We start from the raw sequence: 20,040 nt of genomic DNA on the forward strand, positions 1-20,040 counted from the left end.
CTCCTCCCTAGTGCCTTTTCTTGATGTTGGCTTTTTTTCTTTCTTTCTTTCTTTCTTTCTTTCTTTCTTTCTTTCTTTCTTTCTTCCTATGTAGGGGGTGAACTGGGAGCCATGGAAAGGACATGAATTCTCCATTCCTTATGTGGAGTTGAAAATCCGCCCTCATGGCTACAGTGGAGAGCACGTCCTGGACAGAAAGAAGCGGACACTAGGAGAAAATTCGAGAATGTTCTGATGGCCTATTTGAACAGTCATCACACGAGACAAGACCAGCCCAGGGTTGGGGCTATGTAGGCTTGGGGCAAGGTGGGTAGTGGTGACTGGTTAATGGAAGTTTGAGGGATACTCCTGGCCTCTGGTTTCTGAGATGGCTGGGTAACCTCCAGGACAAAGTGTGTGACCAAACTTCAGACCACACAGGTCTCTGTCACCTGCATTTCTGCCCATCTGTATTGGGGACCTGCAAATGAACACAATAGTATATATGAGAAAGAACACCGGACTGCAAGTTTGTCAGTCTGTCTTCAGTAGCAAATATATGGGATTGGGGAGTAGGGGGAAGGGAAAAGAATCATCTAGCACTTCACCAGTTGGTGTGTGTAGTGTGTGTGTGTGTGTGTGTGTGTGTGTGTGTGTGTGTGTATCTTTTCTCTAGAAAGCTGTATCAAGGAGGGGTTCTATTTGATGACCAAGGAGCTTAACGTAGTCTGATGCTTGTTACCTCCCATGACCACTGGGATTTGAGGAAAAAGGTATAAATCTTCACCTGTTTAAAAAATGCTAGATCAGGAGAAAGAACAAAGGGACCAAGACTGATTCACATCGAGCTAAGTTGTGACCAGTATCCAGCAGGCTGGGAACCAAGCTTCCATGTTACCCCCCTTTTCAAGTTCCCCCTTCCCACATATTTGCATAATCACTTTCAGAGATCTGCATATGTTGTGAATAAATTCTCACTCGTTTCAGCTTTAAATAACTGGACTCTTTGGTGATTGGTCCCTCCCAAAGACTCTTCAGTGACTCTCTTTCATGCCCTCAAGTCTTCAGCCCTGCCCCTTTCCTTGGGCCCCCACACTGTTGGGCCTGTAGGTGTTCTGAAGGTGCCCAGCAGAAGCTTCTTGTTTGCTCAGGCACTTGACAGGTCGGGTCCTTTGGGTTTACTTTCCTACCCCTTTGGAAAGTTTCTCTGTAGCGAAGTCAGTGATCATTATTAAAAGTAACTTACATTCTGAGTCAAGAAAAAAAACAACACCTGGTTTTTAAAAAATTTGCCTTGTGTTATTTAACTCACATCAGTGCGCTTGAATTCTAAATTCGACCCAAGTGCATGTGAAGGTACAACTTGTGCATCACCACGGAATGCGGTCGGCCTGCCGTTTCATACTTGCGAGACGGCGAATCGTGGTATTTGGAACCTGGAGAGATGAGATGAGTGGGAGCGGAGGCATGTGCCCTAAAAGCTTCAGCGCCGCCCCAGGCCCGGGGAGTTGTTCACTGCCTCAGGTTGTCCAGGGTTTAACCTCCGGCCGAAGGCCAAGCTGTATGCCCCAAACGGGTTATGTCCCCCTTGTAGGCTTTCAGCACTGCCCGCGCCCCCCCATACGCACAATGCCGCAGTGCTGCTAGATCTGGTGAGGGCGGTCTAAACAGGAATTCGGTGAGAGTGTGTGTCTGCCTGCTTCTCGCCAGGGTGTGTGCTGTGCCCTGGGCGGGAGGGGGACACAGGTGAGACACAGAGGTGAGCAAGCCAGACGGCGTGTGGACTGTCATTCATTCGTTCACTCTCATTGGTTCCACAAAAGCTGACGGAGCCCCGTTACGAACCAGCTTCTGCTGTAAGTACTGGTGCCGCGGAAGCGAAGAAACCGCACTAGTCCCGCCCTCACCTTGGCGATTCAGGAGCCTGGCGCTCAACCCAGTGGACGCAGTGGACCGAACCTCGGGGTGACTCAGAGCTGGGGCTGGTGCGTGGCGGGCAAAAATTCCCCACGTGGGTTGGTGAATGCTTGGTAAACGTGCTGGGTAGAGCGCAGGTTGCTGGGCCTCATCCTTAGGTCTTGTGACTCAGTAGGTCTGGGCTGGGGCTGCCGCCAGATTGACCACTCTTGGAGTAAGCTCTGGCGTAGGGGTCGCCTGCTGCTGGTCTCTCTGCTCTGGACGTGTGATGCCCCCCCCCCCCAACCTCTGTGTCCCCTGACCGCAGCATTTCTCCACCACTGGCCAAGATGAGGACTTGCCGGGACCTGGAAACTGCCGTGGGAGCCGTGCTGCCCGGAGGACTGGCAGGGGAAACCTCAGCTGACCCTTAAGGGTTCTCCATGGGGCAGAGAAGAAGTTGGGATGAGCTCATTTTTAAAGGCTGTTCATCTGACCGAGGAGAACGTTCTAGCCCTAAATGTCTGTGCCTGGCCTCACTGGAATGAGACCAGCTCTGGCAGCCCCCGCCCCTGGGAATGGGTTCCTGCACAAACCTGCTCTGCAGAGGCCATTTTCCTCAGAGTCAGATTATGAGCCATCAGGGTTTTGAATCTTAAGGGGCAATCCCTGCCCTTTGGGACAAACCAGAGAAGACAAAGTCTGTCACCGCAGGGCCAGGCTGCAAACCAGGCAGGAGGGCAGAAGCAAGGACGGAAGTACCAAGCACGTGCTAAAGCTCCCAAGCTGTCTTCTGTCCCACGCAAACTGCTAGCTAAGCGGTCATGGACAGAGCACAGGCCCTGCCCTCCAGCAGCCTGTGGCATGGTGCTGATGGTTGGACAGCTGTGGGGACAAACCAGGGCAGCCGGTAGCACGTCGGGGTGAATGAGTCAACGGGGGTATGGACTGTCACTGTGGAGCAAGTGTCAAGGACGTGACATCAGCATTAGGTCAGGTAGGAAGAAGTCTGAGTGTGTCAGGGAGGGAAGAGAGGCCCGAGGGGGGCAGGGCACCTCGGGAAAAGGGAACTTGGTGGCAAGGATGGGAATGGGTGGGGTGTGGCATGGGTGAGGGAGGGAGAGGAGTGATTGATGGGGAGGCTAGAGAGATGGCAGGGACACTTGGCCGCGTGAGTGCTGGTTCTCAGCTCGGTGCCCGCTTAACCTCCAGGGACTCTGCCTCAGTGGGTCTCAGCTGAGCCCTGTGCCTGGAGCCTTTCAAAGCTAACATGCAACCTGTCCTGACAACCTCTGCTAGGATGAACGAGTCGGACAGCAGAGGTCGCTCAGCGGTGTTTGAATCTTGCAGTCACACTGACAGTTAAGCTTGCATTTTGAAAATATCTGTCTGGAGGCAGGATAGAGAATGGTGGGGAGCTGTTGAGGGAAGCTCCTAGGAGAGGGTGGAGAATCACAGACAGGTTAGGGCTATTGCAGTAGAAAACAGGTAATGGCTCTCTTGGTCTGTGGCAGAAATGGTGGGACGGGGGAGAGGGCACAGATTAAAGAGATATTTAGGAGGAAGAATCAGCAGGAACTGAGGGGGCTGGGTGGTAAAGGCAAGGGAAGAATCCTGTCATGGCTGAGTTTAGAGCTGGTTTTTTCTCTGGGAACAGGGCCCCAGAGTTTGTTTGTCACAAGGCATCACAAGCTCTGCCTTTTAACTTAGAACTCTCAGGGATTCAAGGATCAGTAAAGCCAGAAAATGCTGAATGAGCCAGGGAGAAGGACTAAGAATGACTCAAGGGATTCTGAGCAAGGGGATGTCAGGAAGAACAAGGACCAGGTGTGGTGCATGAAAAGAGAATTCGTGGACGAGGAGACAAACAGCAGAGCAGGAGGCAAAACAAGTATAAATAACGGAAAGCTCTAGGCAAAACGCAGTCATTTGCTGGAAGAAATCCTCTGCTAAAAAAAATTTCCAAATCCTTCCCTTAAGCCTTCCACCAGGGCAGTGAAAAGGATCAGGAAGGAGTTTCTGTCAATAAAGAGTGCAGATCAATCCGGTCAGGGCCCGCAGCCCTCTGCAGCAGACATGCTGTACCCAGTCAGGCCAGAAGATGGCAGTGTTGTCCCATTGGGAGCATCTCCCTTCAAGGCCATTTTCCAATCCTCTCTGAAGGGGTGTTCTGAGGTTCTTCCTTTTCTTCCTTCCTGGGTAACATGGCCTGAGGAATCAGCTTATGGGGTACGGCTCAGCATTCAGCCCGTGCTTGGTGGTTGTGCAGGTAGTGTTGCTGTTGGCCTAATGCAAAAAACAGGTAACTGGGAAACACCTTGAAGAGGTTACCTACTGAAACCTAGACTCTGTCCCCTGACCTGGTCTACCCGGCCGGTTGCTGAGACAAGAAGATGGATCCATTGGCACGATGAAAGGTGAAGGGGGCACCCCTGGAAGAGATTTAGGCAGTTCCTAGTGTGTAATTAAATCCACTTCCCAAAGTCCTTCTGTTAGTCGGTTGTTTCTGTGGGGGAAATGTGGAGTGGGTTGAATTCCACTTGCCACGTTATATAAAGAAGTTAGTTCCCAGGTTAGCCCATAAATGCCTGTTTATTCCATAGTGCAGACCAATTTCAGGGCATGTATGATGACAGAAATAGAAACCACTGGTATTGCAGTGTTGTTATTTAAACAAGGGAGGGAAACAAAATGGAGTGGAAACGGTTCTTTATTTGTGTAAGTGAAGAAAATCAGGTTTAATTAGACAAGGCTAAGGAGGCAGGTGAGGCTTGCTGTGGAGCACCTGAAGGAGACATCTGGGTGCTCTACAGCCTTGTGGGCATAGCTCTTGATTGTGTTCAAAAGGTTTCTGACTCAAAGTAGGCATCGCAAGTTAACAAGTCTTTGAGGAACCCAAATCCGATTAGGCTGGATCATGATGGCTGGTGTGTGAAGGGTCACTAGGATGGGATTCTGAAGGCTTTGGTTTCCATCTCGGGTCTGGGTGAGTTACTTACCTTCTGTGGGCCTCATATTCTTCGTTTGTAAAATGGAAATGACATCAGTCCCCGAGGTACTCCCTGCAAGAATCAAATGAGATACCGAAAGCACTCTTACATAATATATAACACTCTGGAATGGTAAGAGGGCTTGGATCTCTAGTCTTGACAACTTCAATCAAAACGTTTGGATTTTCTTTCTTCTCTCTCTCCCTCCCTCTCTCCCCTCGCCCCCCTCTCTTTTCCCCCCGATAGAGGTGTATCCCTAGCCAGCTCTAAGGTGTATGTGCTATGGATAGCCACCAATGGGATTATTACAGCTAACCAACGGACAAAGGAGAAAAGGCAGAGTGGGAAAGAAAAGCTTAATGAAGGTAAAGGGGGATCCGTCTATGTTTTGGAAAGGGTTTCCTTGGGGATGATATGAATTGAGCTGTACATGAACCCTCCATGGCAGCATTTCCAAAATGATATTCCTCAGAATCCTTGCTCCTCCAGATCTCCTAAAAGAAGAGGTTTAGTGGTCAAATAAACTTGGGAAAACTCTGAGGTAAGTGGAGTTATACTAGTTTCTTTACTAAAGTACCCGTTAGAACCCTTAATGTGATATGTGATTACAGATCTCAAGGAGGCAGAGAGGGGAAGTCATGGGCTGCAGTAGTTTGCAATCTTGTTTGAACGTAGGATTTTCTTGTGTTCTGAATAGCTAATATTTCTCAAGGTGTGGGTCAGGGACCGCTGGCAATTACATAGAGTGCTTGTTAGAAGTGCGGGTTGTCTGGACTCACCCTTGACTTAACAAATCTGTCAGAAGGGCAGAGGGACTGGGAATCTGCACTTGTAAGAAACCCCCCAGTGATCTCTTTTCCTTTCCCTTTTCCCCCAGTCAACGCATTATTGAGCATATAGGATGCACTAGTTATTGGAGATAGGGTGGTGAGTGACGTAGTTACTCTTCAGGCCTCACAAAGGCTTATTCTAATGAGGGGATGGCAGGGAAGTGTGGGAAGATGGGAACACCCACAGTGCAACATAGTCTGATCTTACTGCGATCCAGAAGACTTGTGTGGTTAGGGAAGCTTCCTTAGAGGCAGTGATGTAACACACGGAACATTTCACCCCAAATTTGTTTGTAATGACAATTAAGACTTAGAGTTATGAAAATCCCTCATCTGTCAAATGGGCATGACGATTTTGACCCTGACATATTTGTCAGCATCACATAAAACCCAGTGAGTCCTGAGCCCATTTAGTTGGAAGCCCAGTAAGGAAACACTCCCAGGAAGGTGGGAAGATGTTGATTCAAAGTCTTTCTTGATCTGGCCACCAGGGGGCGCTGTCACGCAGGGTGGCTTGGTGTGGAGAAGAGGCTGAGGCAAGGGTGAGTACCTACCCCATCCATCACAATTGCAAATTGGGAGTTTTGGTAATACTGTAGACCGTGCAGTGTATGATGAAATTATGGACCACATCACACAAGGAGGAATAGAAAATGCACAGTATTGGGGCACCTGGGTGGCTCAGTTGGTTAAGTATCTGACTTCGGCTCAGGTCGTGATCTCATGGTCTGTGGGTTTGAGCCCATGTCGTGCTCTGTGCTGACAGCTCGGAGCCTGGAGCCTCCTTGGGATTCTGTGTCTCCCTCTCTCTCTCTGTCCCTCCCCCACTTGTGCTCTGTCTCTCTCACTCTCAAAAATAAATAAACATTAAAAAAATTTTTTTAATAAAAAAATAGAAAATGCACAGTATTTTCAATCCCTATCTCATTTGATCTGTCTGTATCATTTGACTCTATTGACTCTTCTTGAAAGTTTCTTCTCCTTTGGCTTCAAGGACACAACACTCTCATTATCTTCCTTCTACCCTTAATTACAACAACTAACATTTACTGAGCATGTACTATAAGCCAGGCCTGATGCTGAATGCTTTTTATGCTTTATCTCGTTACTGCTGTGTCCCTGTGAGACAGGGATGGTCATTAACTCTACCATACTGGTAAGTCTTTACGGAGATTAAGTCGTCGGCCTGAATTCTCTAACCAGTGGGTACTGGAGTTAGCATCGGAATCGGGAAGCCCTTAGCCCTGAGTCCTGACCTGTCACACTCATGGTGGCCTTCACCAGGCTGTCCTCTGCATCACTGCTGCAGGTTGCACCCTCTGGGTGGAGGCAATACAAACGGGGTCCTCCTGTCCTTATTTCTTCCCTTGTAAGTCTCTAGATGGCTCCTGGGTGATACCCCACGGGCTGTCCAGATGCCAGCTTTGCAGCCCCTCTGGGACAACTCTGTGTTGCTGGCACCTAGTGTGTTTGGCAAATGGTAAAGAGTCAAAAATATTAATGGAATAAGTAGCCTCAAAGAGGGAGTTAGATGCATGCATGCAGGGCCAGTCCCGAAGGAACGATCACAGGTATTTGAAAACATCCTTTTGAACCCATGACAGGGACAGACAGCCGTGTTGAAGGGACTCTTCCCCGCCCTCCCCCCCCAGTTCTGTAATCCTGTGACTTTGAATTTGGGAAAGATACTAAAATCAAAGGGCAAGGAGCCAGCGCAGAGTGTTGTGGTGACTTGAGAATGCACATAGCACTGTCCAGGTCCACAGGCACACCGCCACGGGCAGGGCTGAGCCTGAGCAGGTGCAGCTGGTGGCTTTGGCTCTGGCACCCACCCCCCAACCAAGATGGGCAGCAGCTGCCCCTGCCTTTGGTTGCTGGACAACTGTTCCTGGTCGACACTGGAAAGTTTTGGAAGTCCTGGAAAGAACAGAGACCTGAATGAAGAGTCTCTTCTTGGGCTGTCATGGAGTGTGTGGCAATGGGGAAGGGAGCCCAGGAACCAACTAAGACTACAGAAATGTCAGCCTACCTTGGGGGAAACAAGACGAAGGGGGGGGCGTGTGCCATAGGCCTGTCTTCCTATGCCCTAGCTGAAATGGAGTCAACACGGTGTTTTAGCAGCCTGTTTGACCACTTCCCCCATGAGCCTCTAGATCTGTGCTCTGCAGGATGGTAGCTGCTAGCCACATGTAGCTACTGAGCACTTGAACTATGGCTGGTGTGACTCAGCTACTGCACCTTTAATTTTATTTAATTTTAATTAATTTAAATAGCTACATGTGGCTAATGGTACCATGTTAGATAGAGACATTTCCATCTTATCTACTCTATCGGACAGCCCTGTTCTACAGGGCTTCTGCTTAACGGCCAGCTGAGCATCAAGGGAGGACTCTGGAGCATCTGAATCATTCCATTTCACAACCAATGCAAAGCCGTGGTCCACTTGAAAAGAAGATATGCGTTTTACACATACATACTATACAGACATACGTGTGTGTGTGTGTGTGTGTGTGTGTGTGTGTGTCTTCCTATCTGGCTATCCATCTATGTATCTAATAATGTAAATACATATCTTTGTATCCATGTATGTATCTAACAATGTGTGTATATACACGTATGTATGTATCTGTGTGTGTGTGTGTGTGTGTGTGTGTGTGTGTGTATGTAAGTACCTACATATTTAACAATGAATGTACCTAACTATGTATGTATCTATCCCCCCAGCAGCTACTATAGAGACTTCTGACCTCTCCCCTTCCCAATACTAGATTTAACTTAGAGGTCTATTTCTACTTAGTTTTTGCTATTTTCCCTTTTCCTTTAAGAAGACATTGGCCTCATCGAAGGGAACGCTCTCTAAGAGTTGCCAAGGAGCGTCAGTGCAGCCAGCACCTCCGAGGATGTCTAGTCTCTGAGGTGTCCTCTCTGGAGGCAGTGATGTGAGAGCCTGGTCCTGGTCCTTTGACCTATGACTCTGTCAGGGGGAAGACAGTGTCCAGGGACAGCTAGGCCTTTTGTGTCCTAGCGGGAGTCCATGCCTCTGTCATTTCTGAGTGATGTCTGGTAGAGGGAAATATTTACTGTCAAGAAAGTAACTGATGCCAGCAGGTAAGGAGGCCAGGCGCTGCTGTCTTCCAAATATTTTATTTAAATAAATTTTTCTTTTGCATGTGTTTGAATTTTCTAGAAAAAAAGTTCTGACAAACACTATACCGCTTGGACCATTTATACTCTTCTTGAGAAGGTGACTGCCCTTTCTCTACATTCCCCACTCCCCTGCCCCCCCCCCCCCCCCCAAGAAACAAAAAGGCCACCAGAATACATTGAGCAGCAGGGAGGAGGCCTTCTCTGATGACGGTGGATGAGTTTGGCTGGAGTTGTTCAGATCTCGGCCCGGGGACTCCTCTCCAAGCCTGTGCTGGTTGGGGAGAAGGAGTAAAAGTGAAGAGGAATAAGGGGTGGACCCGGGGTGGGGGTGCCGGGAGAAGCAGGAATGAGACGAGAAGGAAACATGGGAGAGGAAGATAAGGATGATGGGAGGAACAGGGAGTGACTCCAGTGACTTCACGGGGCTCCTTTCATGGACCCACTTACTCCACAGAAATTTGGGGGCCTGTGGCACCCTGGATGGTGTTGGGGGGACCCTGGTGAAGGCTATCAGGGAGGCGGCGGGGGTGGGGAGAACATAAGCCTCGTTCAGCATCTGGGTCTCCTAAGTCCTGGGCTATGGAAACAAGTGAGAAGAGAGCTTCTGGGTGTTTCGCGCCTGGAGGTAGTTCAAATCCATTTGATTAGGGGACAGTGGGGTGCTGCACCTGGAGACAGAGGCCTCGTCCCGGCAATGACAACTGACTGACTGCCGTCTTAATTCAAGCTAGCAGCCAGTTGCCATGGCAACCATGTTACTTGTGTGGTCCCGGATCCGAGCGATCCTTTCTCCTAGATCGCATCTGACACCCAGCCTCAGCCGTCAGCTCCGTGTCTCCCCAAGGTCATCCGTCTTAGGGGGGCAGGAAGGGCGTGGGGAGGCATGTGCATTTGGTGTGGGGCGATGAGCAATCGTCCTGTGATGGGAAGGGGACAGTCAGCTGCTCCATGACGAGCCGTCCGTGTACAAGGGGACAGCCAGCCAGAGAGTGCTTCTTTCTCTGCTAGAAGGGGCTTATGACTAGGGGGTCTGAGCAGCCAGGGCATTTGGGGCCACCTGGTGTGAGAAGGTGGATGCAACTGGTTTTAAAACACGGGAAGGCCTGAATTCTGCCTCACAGGGTCGCCGGTTAGAAGACGGATGCAGCAGTCACCGTGAGATGCCTGCCCCCACAGGCCCAGAGAATACCTGGAGGGCAGGTGAGTACCAGGCAGCCCAAGAGAGCAAACGGAGGACATTTTGCCATGAACAGAATCCTGCAGAATTTAGCTTCTTGCTACTATAGATATCATAGTTTAGCTACATTGTTAATTAAATTGCAATTTTACTGCCTCCTAGAACAGCTTCTGTGGGAAAATATTTCAAGAGAGCTACCCAGCAGATTTGCAAGTGACCTTTCAGAGCACAACCTGCTTCCAATTTGGGAATTATCCATCTTTGTCATATAGTCACAATACAATCAAAATACCAACCATCTCCTCACGTATGTGGATTAACTCGGCCTCCCAACCTCAGCCTGGTGGGGAGACACTCGCCTCAACTCAGTCGTGGATCTCGGGGCGCACAGGCCAATCTGACTGTCGGTTCTGCGCATGCCTGTGAGGCACTCAATACCCAACTTCCATCCGTTGGAGCAATTAGTGGGCTCAGAACAGAAGGTCACTCGGGGGGATTGGCGAGGTATTACACGTTGACCCTCAACATCATCACATATCCAACAGCATCTACAGACAGTTCTGAGTACCTACTGTGTGCAAGGCACTTGCCTGAGCTTCAAGATAAATATTGATAAACCTCTATATGGCTTCGCTCTACTTTCACTTAAAGTCTGTAACTTCTGTATCCCATCTGCAACATGCCACACATCCATTACAACCTTATGAAATTGTTTCCAGTGTGCCTTCCGCGAGACTGTACTGGATATTGCCTCAATTCCTTCCCTGCTGAGAAGCTTTGGTTACATAGAAAATCCCTAGGTCAGGTGTCTGTCAGATGTAGCATCTCCTTCCCATCTGTAAAACATTGCACAGGCTCACAACTGCAGTTCACGGAAGTGAATGGAGTATCCTTGGTTTCCAGAACATTCTAGAAGTCACCACCAAGAGCTGTTAGTTTGTGCTTGGAGAAGGGCACCTTGCTGAGTGGTTCTGGGGGTAGCGTCTCAAAAAGAGGTCTTAGACAGCATTCGATACTGATCCGTGGTGATGGGGACCTTGTCATGAGTTGCAAGATACAGCTTTCAATGGATTTTGATCCACCTCACTTGAAACTTTTTCTCCCATGTGAGAAACACAGGAACTTGGCGTGTCTGTGTCGATGCACAACCTGATACAGTTGTATATTGCTGGAGTGCCCAAATACGAGGATTTCCAGTAAAAGGTTGTGTGGGGATAGGAATAGGAAAACACATATCTCTAACCTGAGTGGCGTATGGAGTAGACAGTGGACAGGTACCTTATCTGGGTATGTAATTGTGCACGTGTGCCCGAATCCGGCCAGGCCTTCCTATGAGAAATTTTTGGGAGAGAAGATGATGTACTTGTACAAAGTAGGTCGTCAATGACCATTTGATGAACAGAATATATTTGCCCAGGTACCTGTTGCCTGAATTCACACGCGTGTGTATATGTGTGTGCGTGTGGGCACTATTGTGTGCATGGTGGGCATGTGTGTGCATTTGGGAGACGTGTCAAGATGTATGGGCAAACGTTCCTTGTACTTTTGTGGATGGAGCTTGCGGGATGCAGGTGGAAAGGATGCCTGAGTCTGTGGTAAAGAGCATTGTTATCGGACACATAGCTGCCAAGACAGTGCCCAAGAACCGTCCATATTCTTTCGGGGATGCTCAGCCTGAGGTTCATCCCTTGGTTAGTTCCTCTGTGGACACGAGTGCATCACTTTGGGCATTGCTGCTCTCTAGCCCGTGTGTGTTTGGAAGGTGGCTTAGTCCCTGAGGAAGGACGCCTCTGCTCCCTGCCTAACTAGACAGGCAGTGATGGCCTCTTTTCCATCTGGAGAAGCTTGGGCTGAGCAGAGATCCAGAGGTCTTCCTCGGCCTTCCTCTTCTTCTTTTTCTTCTTCCCTTTGTTTCGCTCTGGCTGTGGGCCACTCTTGCCTGGCCGGCTCCAGCAGCAGTGGCAACAGATGAAGATGAATGTCATGACCACTAGTAGTGGCAGCCCCAGCAGGATGCCCAGGCAGATGGTGTTAAAGAGGCCCTGTTGGTGTTTGGTCAAGATGGTGTCCCAAATGATGCTGAAGAAAGAGCTGATCTTCTCCATGGCGCCGGGCTAGGCTGGGGCCACAGGAAACTCGTAGCTCAGTAGAAAGTCCTGGGCTCAAGCTGAGACAGCCTTGTCCACTTGCAATTTCTTCCTCTTCGAGCCCTGGGCTTGGGCATGCACCTGTTACCAGCTGAAGAGAGCAAAACAGACAATTCAAGAGAAACGCAATGGTAATGGTCTACAATTTTTAACAACGACGTATTTTTGAGGCTTAGGAAAAGGGACAGAATTGAAGATTTCCAGAGTTCGCTGAAATTGTATTGAAACCCAGTAAACAAAATAAAAGCACACATTTAAGTAAGTACTCACTATTCTTGTACACGCTCTATTGGGGATAAGAATTGATAGTGTATCAGACCTGGCTCATCGAGGGTGCTCAGCATTTGGTGGATACGTGAATCAACGTGCGGATTCAGGGTTCCGGGTAGGGGTTGGCGCCTCTGTAGGAGCGGTTCTCCATCTTTTCTCCCTGCAGCTCATCTGATGGGCGTTGAACCCATACTCCTCACAGGACAGCTGTGTCTCACTTTCTGTGAACACACGTGCCATTTTCCACACATACTGAAGCTTAAGCACAGGACGGAATATCTGAGTCTTGCCGCCTGTCACAGGGGCCTGGACATTCCCCAGGCTATGAGGTCAGCAGTCCTTGTCCTGCCTCAGCCCTGACTTCTTTACTGTCCCTTCACGCTCTCTTCCCAGCTCCGTCTCCTCCCTCTTCACATCCCGCTCCTGTGCCCAAAGAGGACTCACCGAGCTTTGCGGTGGGGGACCATGTGCTGGTTCCCTCTGTTTCTCTCCTCGTCTCCCTCATCGCTCTCATCTCTGCTTCCTGTCCCCCAGCTGAATATTCCCAAGACTCCTGCCCTGCCTGTGCCTGTTCTTGGCATTGGAAAAGGAGTCCCACAGGCTGCTCAGCAATGGTGTTTAGAAACTGGGATGAGGGTCCATACTTCCACCCTCAGCTCAACTATAGCCGGGACTGTTCTGGTGCTTATACAGAGTGGCCCTTCTTCCACCGGTACCCTCTCCACCTTTCCACGTGTATCTTAGGCCTCAGCTCTCAAGTGTAAGGTCTTACAGGCTCCTTCAGTTCTGGAATCTACAGGTTCCTATGTCTAAACAAGACTTGGAGGGTAACATGGTTCAAGGCAATTCAAAAGGCCTTCTGGTACAAGACATTGTCTGGGACCCAAAGATCAAAGACCCGTTGATTTTCAGCTGGAGAACTTAGAGATCATCGCAACCAATGCTCTCACTGAAAGGTTAAGACTCTGAGGCCCAGAGTGGGGAAGGGACATGCCTAAGGCCACACAGAGGTACCACAAACACCCAGAGTTGGGGATAATGGGTCAGTTTCTCTTCCAAGGCTGCTGGGCAATCAGAAAAACCAGGATGATGTTACTTTATATTTGTGTTTTACTTAATACTTTTCTAACCACTTTCACATGAGTTATGTTTTTAAAGAGAGAACAGGATGTTTATGGAGAAAACCGCTGGGGACCCAGGTTCACAATCATTATGAAGTCCAGGTTTCATTCTGTTGTATTTCACTGGGGCATGAATGTGTGGCCCCTCCTGAGGAGTGTGTTATACTCAGGGATTGTCCACAGAAGTCTAATTCCTTGGATAGCACTCTGTAAGTTCCACACATACCTGTGTGTTCACTCAAACTCCACCCGAACTCAGTCCTAGCCTGCCGGCATTTGGGCTCATGCCCTGAGCACGTAATCTACACACTTTATGCAGTTGTATAAACGGGTGCCTACTGCTGAAATGCTTGGTCCTTGAAAGTGAAGTAATGCTATATAATGGCCCTGATATGCCGGTCACCATCCCGGGCACTCTACACCTATTGACCCATTTTGTTTCATTACAACCTTAGGAAGTAGGTACAGGTATTTTCCTCATCTTTACAGCTGGACAGACAGAGGCAGAGGTCACACAGTGAGTGAGTGGCAGAGCTGACCTGACTGATTCTGGGGCGTTTGACTCCAGATCCCCAGGTTGCGAGCCCTTCATAGGTGTCGCTCTGAGCCTCCTATTCCTTTGTGTAGAATTAACCCGTTTTGGCAAGTAGCCCAGGATTTATAGAATCTTACAATACTTGGCTATTCCCCAGATTGACTTAAAAACGTTTATCCCAATCTGTTGTGGAAGAAGACTGCACAGTGATTTATTTCCCATTGTTAGATACTTCACAAATGCATGAAGATACATACAATAAAAATCCAGTCCTGCTCAAGGGGAGGTTTATAGAAAGCATATGACTGCCTGAATATAAACTCAACTCGCAACAAAGAAAAACATTCTGAGAAGTCACACCCCTTTGCCAGAGGCTCCGTGTGAGCCCCTCAGAAGCCCTGGAACATCATGTGCCATGGATATGCTCACACGCCATCAAGCCCACAGGCTCTTTGTTGAGAAAAAGCACCCTTGGGTATCCTCCCAGCCCCCTGCCATCAAGGCCAATCCACTGACTTGCTCCTTCTCACACACTTGGGTCTCTGGATTTCCCTTCTTACTTTGCCGTCACCTTTGCTTTTACTTCAGCCTTTGTTTGGCCCCATATATATATATTTTTTTGGCCTATCTGGAGGGATTTCCATGCTCTCTTGAAGGAAGACTTTGGGGGCTTTTCACTAATTTGATCCACACATATATTTTCCTGGGACTAAATGCTCCTCATACCGTATTTCTAGGACTCAAATTAGATACCACCACCACATTTGTTGACAAACTACTCTGTGTCAGATGTCATGCTGGTCCCTGCAGGGAACATAAATGCATTAGGAGCCCACTTTTGGGTTCATCTAGGGAAAGAGAGGAAGGGCTTTGAGCCCTTGGAGAATATTAGGGCAGTTTTCATGAAGGTAGAGCCACCTGAGGAGGACCTTGAAAGATGAGCAGGACCTTGACAGGGAAACATGGGTAAAAGGATGTTCAAAGATTCTAGGCAGAGAAACTTCGAGAATATGGCAGGAGAACAGGCTGTCTTCTGGTGAGCCTGGGGTTCAGGGTGGGAGAGGGGAGGACTGTAGATTGTGGCCAAGGTAGAGAGGGCCTCCATAGGGTGTGTATTTATTTGGGGTCTTTATTTATTTTTATTTAAAAAAATTTATATCCAGATTAGTTAGCATATAGTGCAACAATGATTTCAGGAGTAGATTCCTTAGTGCCCCTTACCCATTTAGCCCATACCCCCCTCCCACAACCCCTTCAGTAACCCTCTGTTCTCCATATTTAATAGTCTCTTATGTTTTGTCCCCCTCCCTGTTTTTATATCATTTTTGCTTCCCTTCCCTTATGTTCATCTGTTCTGTGTCTTAAAGTCCTCATAGGAGTGAAGTCATATGATATTTGTCTTTCTCTGACTAATTTCTCTTAGCATAATACCTTCTAGTTCCATCCACATAGTTGCAAATGGCAAAATTTCATTCTTTTTGATTGCCGAGGAATACTCCATTGTATATATACACCACATCTTCTTTATCCGTTCATCCATCAATGGACATTTGGGCTCTTTCCATACTTTGGCTATTGTTGATAGTGCTGCTATAAACATTGGGGTGCACGTGTCCCTTCAAAACAGCACACCTGTATCCCTTGGGTAAATGCCTAGTAGTGCAATTGCTGGGTCGTAGGGTAGTTCTATTTTTAATTTTTTGAGGAAACCCCAAACTGTTTTCCAGGGTGGCTGCACCAGCTTGCATTCCCACCAGAAATGCAAAAGAGATCCTCTTTCTCCCCATCCTTGCCAACATCTGTTGTTTCCTGAGTTGTTAATTGTAACCATTCTGACAGGGGTGAGGTGGTATCTCATTGTGGTTTTGATTTGTATTTCCCTGATGATGAGTGATGTGGAGCATTTTTTCATGTGTCGGTTGGCCATCTAGATGTCTTCTTTGGAGAAGTGTCTATTCATGTCTTTTGCCCATTTCTTCACTGGATTATTTGTTTTTTTGGGTGTTGAGTTTGTTAAGTTCTTTATAGATTTTGGATACTAACCCTTTATCTGATATGTCGTTTGCAAATAGCTTCTCCCATTCTGTTGGTTGCCTTTTAGTTTTGCTGATTGTTTCCTTCACTGTGCAGGGACCTTTTGATGAGGTCCCAGTAGTTCATTTTTGCTTTTGTTTCCTTTGCCTCTGGAGACACGTTGAGTAAGAAGTTGCTGCGGCCAAGATCAAGGAGGTTTTGCCTGCTTTCTCCTTGAGGATTTTGATGGCTTCCTGTCTTACATTTAGGTCTTTCATCCACTTTGAGTTTATTTTTGTGTATGATGTAAGAAAGTGGTCAAGGTTAGTTTTTCTGCATGTCGCTGTCCAGTTTTCCCAGCAATACCTGCTGAAGAGATTGTCTTTATTCCATTGGATATTCTTTCCTACTTTGTGAAAGATTAGGTGGCCATACATCTGTGGGACCATTTCTGGGTTCTCTATTCTGTTTCATTGATCTGAGTGTCTGTTTTGTGACAGTACAATACTGTCTTGATGATTACTGCTTTGTAGTGTAGCTTGAAGTCTGGGATTGTGATGCCTCCTGCTTTGGTTTTCTTTTTCAAGATCGCTTTGGCTATTCGAGGTCTTTTCTGGTTCCATACAAATTTTAGGATTATTTGTTCTAGCTCTGTGAAGAATGCTGGTGTTGTTTTGATAGGGATTACACTGAATATGTAGATTGCTTTGGGTAGTATTGACATTTTAACAATATTTGTTCTTCCTATCCAGGAGCATAGAATCTTTTTTCCATTTTTTTTTTTGTGTCTTCTTCAATTTCTTTCATTAGCTTTCTATAGTTATCAGTGTATATATTTTTCACCTCTTTGGTTAGATTGATTCCTAGGTATTTTATGGTTTTTGGTGCAATTGTAAATGGGATCGATTCCTTGATTTCTTTTTCTGTTGCTTCATTGTTGGTGTATAGGAATGCAACTGATTTCTATGTATTGATTTTATATCCTGCGACTTTGCTGAATTAATGAATACATTCTAGCAGTTTTTTGGTGGAATATTTTAGGTTTTTATATAGAGTACCATGTCATCTGTGAAGAGTGAACGTTTGACCTCCTCCTAGCTGATTTGGATGCCTTTTATTTCTTTGTGTTGTCTGATTGAAGAGGCTAAGACTTCCAATATTATATTGAATAACACTGGTGAGAGTGGACTTCCCTGTCTTGTTCCTGACCTTAGGGAAAAGCTCTGTTTTTCTCTATTGAGGATGATATTAGCATTGGGTCTTTCATATATGGCTTTTATGATCTTGAGGTATGATCTTTCTATCCCTACTTTCTTGAAGGTTTTTATCAAGAAAGGATGCTGTATTTTGTCAAATGCTTTCTCTGCATCTATCAAGAGATCATATGGTTCTTGTTCTTTCTTTTATTGATGTGATGAATCACATTGATTATTTTGCAGATATTGAACCAGCCCTGCATCCCAGGTATAAATCCCACTTGATCGTGGGGGAATAATTTTTTTAATGTATTGTTGGATCCAGTTCACTAATATCTTGTTGAGGATTTTTGCATTCGTGTTCATCAGGGAAATTGATCTGTAGTTCTCCTTTTTAGTGGGGTCTCTGTCTGGTTTTGGAATCAAGGTAATAGTGGCTTCATAGAGTTTGGAAGTTTTCCTTCCATTTCTATTTTTTGGAACAGCTTCAAGAGAATAGGTGTTAACTCTTCCTTAAATGTTTGGAAGAATTCCCCTGGAAAGCCATCTGGCCCTAGACTCTTGGTTTTTGGGAGATTTTTGATTACTAATTCAATTTCTTTACTGGTTATGGGTCTGTTCAAATTTTCTATTTTTTCCTGTTTCAGTTTTGGTAGTATATATGTTTCTAGGAATTTGTCCATTTCTTCCAGATTGCCCATTTTATTGGCATATAATTGCTCATAATATTCTCTTATTATTGTTTTTATTTCTGCTGTGTTGGTTGTGATCTCTCCTCTTTCATTCTTGATTTTCATTTATTTGTGTCCTTTCCTTTTTCTTTTTGATCAAACTGGCTAGTGGTTTATCAATTTTGTTAATTCTTTCAAAGAACCAGCTTCTGGTTTCATTGATCTGTTCTACTGGTTTTTGTTTGTTTGTTTGTTTGTTTGTTTTGGTTTTGATAGCATTAATTTCTGCTCTAATCTTTGTTATTTCCTGTCTTCTGCTGGTTTTTGGTTTTATTTGCTGTTTTTTTTCCAGCTCTTTAAGGCGTAAGGTTGGGTTGTATATCTGAGATCTTTCTTCCTTCTTTAGGAAGGCCTGGATTGCTATATACCTTCCTCTTATGACTGCCTTTGCTGCATCCCAGAGGTTTTGGGTTGTGGTGTTATCATTTTCATTGGCTTCCATGAACTTTTTAATTTCCTCTTTAACTCCTTGGTTAGCCTATTCATTCTTTAGTGGGATGTTCTTTAGTCTCTAAGTATTTGTTACCTTTCCAAATTTTTTCTGTGGTTGATTTTGAGTTTCATAGCGTTGTGGTCTGAAAATATACACGGTATGATCTCAATCTTTTTGTACTTTCTGAGGGCTGATTTGTGTCCCGGTATGTGGTCTATTCTGGAGAATGTTCCATGTGCATTGGAGAAGAATGTATATTCCTCTGCTTTAGGATGAAATGTTCTGAAGATATCTGTTAAGTCCATCTGGTCCAGTGTGTCATTCAAAGCCATTCTTTCCTTGTTGATCTTTTGATTAGATTATCTGTCCATTGCTGTGAGTGGGGTGTTGAAGTCCCCTACTATTATGGTATTACTGTCAATGAGTTTCTTTATGTTTGTGATTAATTGATTTGTATATTTGGGTGCTTTCACATTTGGCACATAAATGTTTACCATTGTTATGTATTCTTGGTGGACAGACCCCTTAATTATGATATAGTGCCCTTCTTCATTTCTTGATACAGTCTTTAAAGTCTAGATGGTCTGATATAAGTATGGCTACTCTGGCTTTCTTTTGCTGACCATTAGCATGATAGATGGTTCTCCATCCCCTTACTTTCAATCTGAAGGTGTCTTTAGGTCTAATGTGGGTCTCTTGTAAACAGCATATAGATGGATCTTATTTTCTTATCCTTTCTGTTACCCTATGCCTTTTGATTGGAGCATTTAGTCCCTTGACGTTTAGAATGAGTACTGAAAGATATGAATTTATTGTCATTATGTTGTTTGTAGAGTTGGAGTTTTGGGTGGTGTTCTCTGGTCCTTTCTAATCTTTGTTGCTTTTGTTGTTATATTTATTTATTTATTTATTTATTTATTTAATCTTTTCTCCCCTCAGAGAGTCCCTTTAACATTTGTTGTAGGGCTGGTTTAGTGGTCACAGACTCCTTTAATTTTTGTTTGGCTGGGAAACTTTTAATCTCTCCTTCTATTTTGAATGATAGCCTTACTGGATAAAGAATTCTTGGCTGCATATTTTTCTGATTCAGCACATTGAATAAATATATCCTGCCACTCCGTTCTGGCCTGCCAAGTTTCTGTGGATAGGTCTGTTGCAAACCTGGTCTGTCTTCTCTGGTAGGTTAAGGGCTTTTTTTCCCCTTGCTGCTTTCATGATTCTTTCCTTCCCTGAGTATTTTGTGAATTTGACTCTGATATGCCTTGTTGATGGTCAGTTTTTGTTGAATCTAATGGGAGTCCTCTGTGCTTCTTGGATTTTGATGTCTTTGTCTTTCCCCAGGTTAGGAAAGTTTTCTGTTATGATTTGCTCACATAACCCTTCTACCCCTATTTCTCTCTCTTCATCTTCTGGGACCCCTAGGATTCTGATGTTGTTCCTTTTTAGTGAGTCACTGATTTCTCTAATTCTTTAATTTTTTTTTTAACATTTATTTTTGAGACAGAGAGAGACAGAGCATGAACGGGGGAGGGTCAGAGAGGGAGACACAGAATCTGAAACAAGCTCCAGGCTCTG

At 46.1% G+C, this 20,040-nt stretch overlaps 2 protein-coding genes across 9 annotated transcripts in view; one reads left to right on the forward strand and one right to left on the reverse strand.

The window, feature by feature from the left end:
* Positions 1–2,495, forward strand: part of TNN (tenascin N) — a 56,569-nt gene extending 54,074 nt beyond the window's left edge. For 4 of the 5 annotated variants that reach the window (XM_047840124.1, XM_047840118.1, XM_047840122.1 and 1 more), the window contains one exon: positions 95–2,495. In XM_047840124.1, the coding sequence (XP_047696080.1) occupies positions 95–235 (141 nt within the window). In that variant the 3' untranslated portion in view covers positions 236–2,495. The remainder of the gene's footprint in view (positions 1–94) is intronic. The other variant, XR_007148077.1, reaches the window with a different exon arrangement.
* Positions 2,496–4,144: 1,649 nt separating this feature from the next.
* The window catches only part of KIAA0040 (KIAA0040 ortholog), a 47,588-nt gene continuing 31,692 nt past the window's right edge, over positions 4,145–20,040 (reverse strand). For 2 of the 4 annotated variants that reach the window (XM_047840127.1, XM_047840126.1), the window contains exon 2: positions 8,821–12,257. In XM_047840127.1, the coding sequence (XP_047696083.1) occupies positions 11,825–12,124 (300 nt within the window). In that variant the 5' untranslated portion in view covers positions 12,125–12,257 and the 3' untranslated portion in view covers positions 8,821–11,824. Of the gene's footprint in view, positions 4,162–4,577; positions 4,938–8,820; positions 12,258–20,040 lie in introns of those variants that run through there. The other 2 variants (XR_007148080.1, XR_007148079.1) reach the window with 2 other exon arrangements.

Source organism: Prionailurus viverrinus, chromosome F1 (assembly GCF_022837055.1).
Source record: "Prionailurus viverrinus isolate Anna chromosome F1, UM_Priviv_1.0, whole genome shotgun sequence".
In the NCBI taxonomy this organism is placed as follows: domain Eukaryota; kingdom Metazoa; phylum Chordata; class Mammalia; order Carnivora; family Felidae; genus Prionailurus; species Prionailurus viverrinus.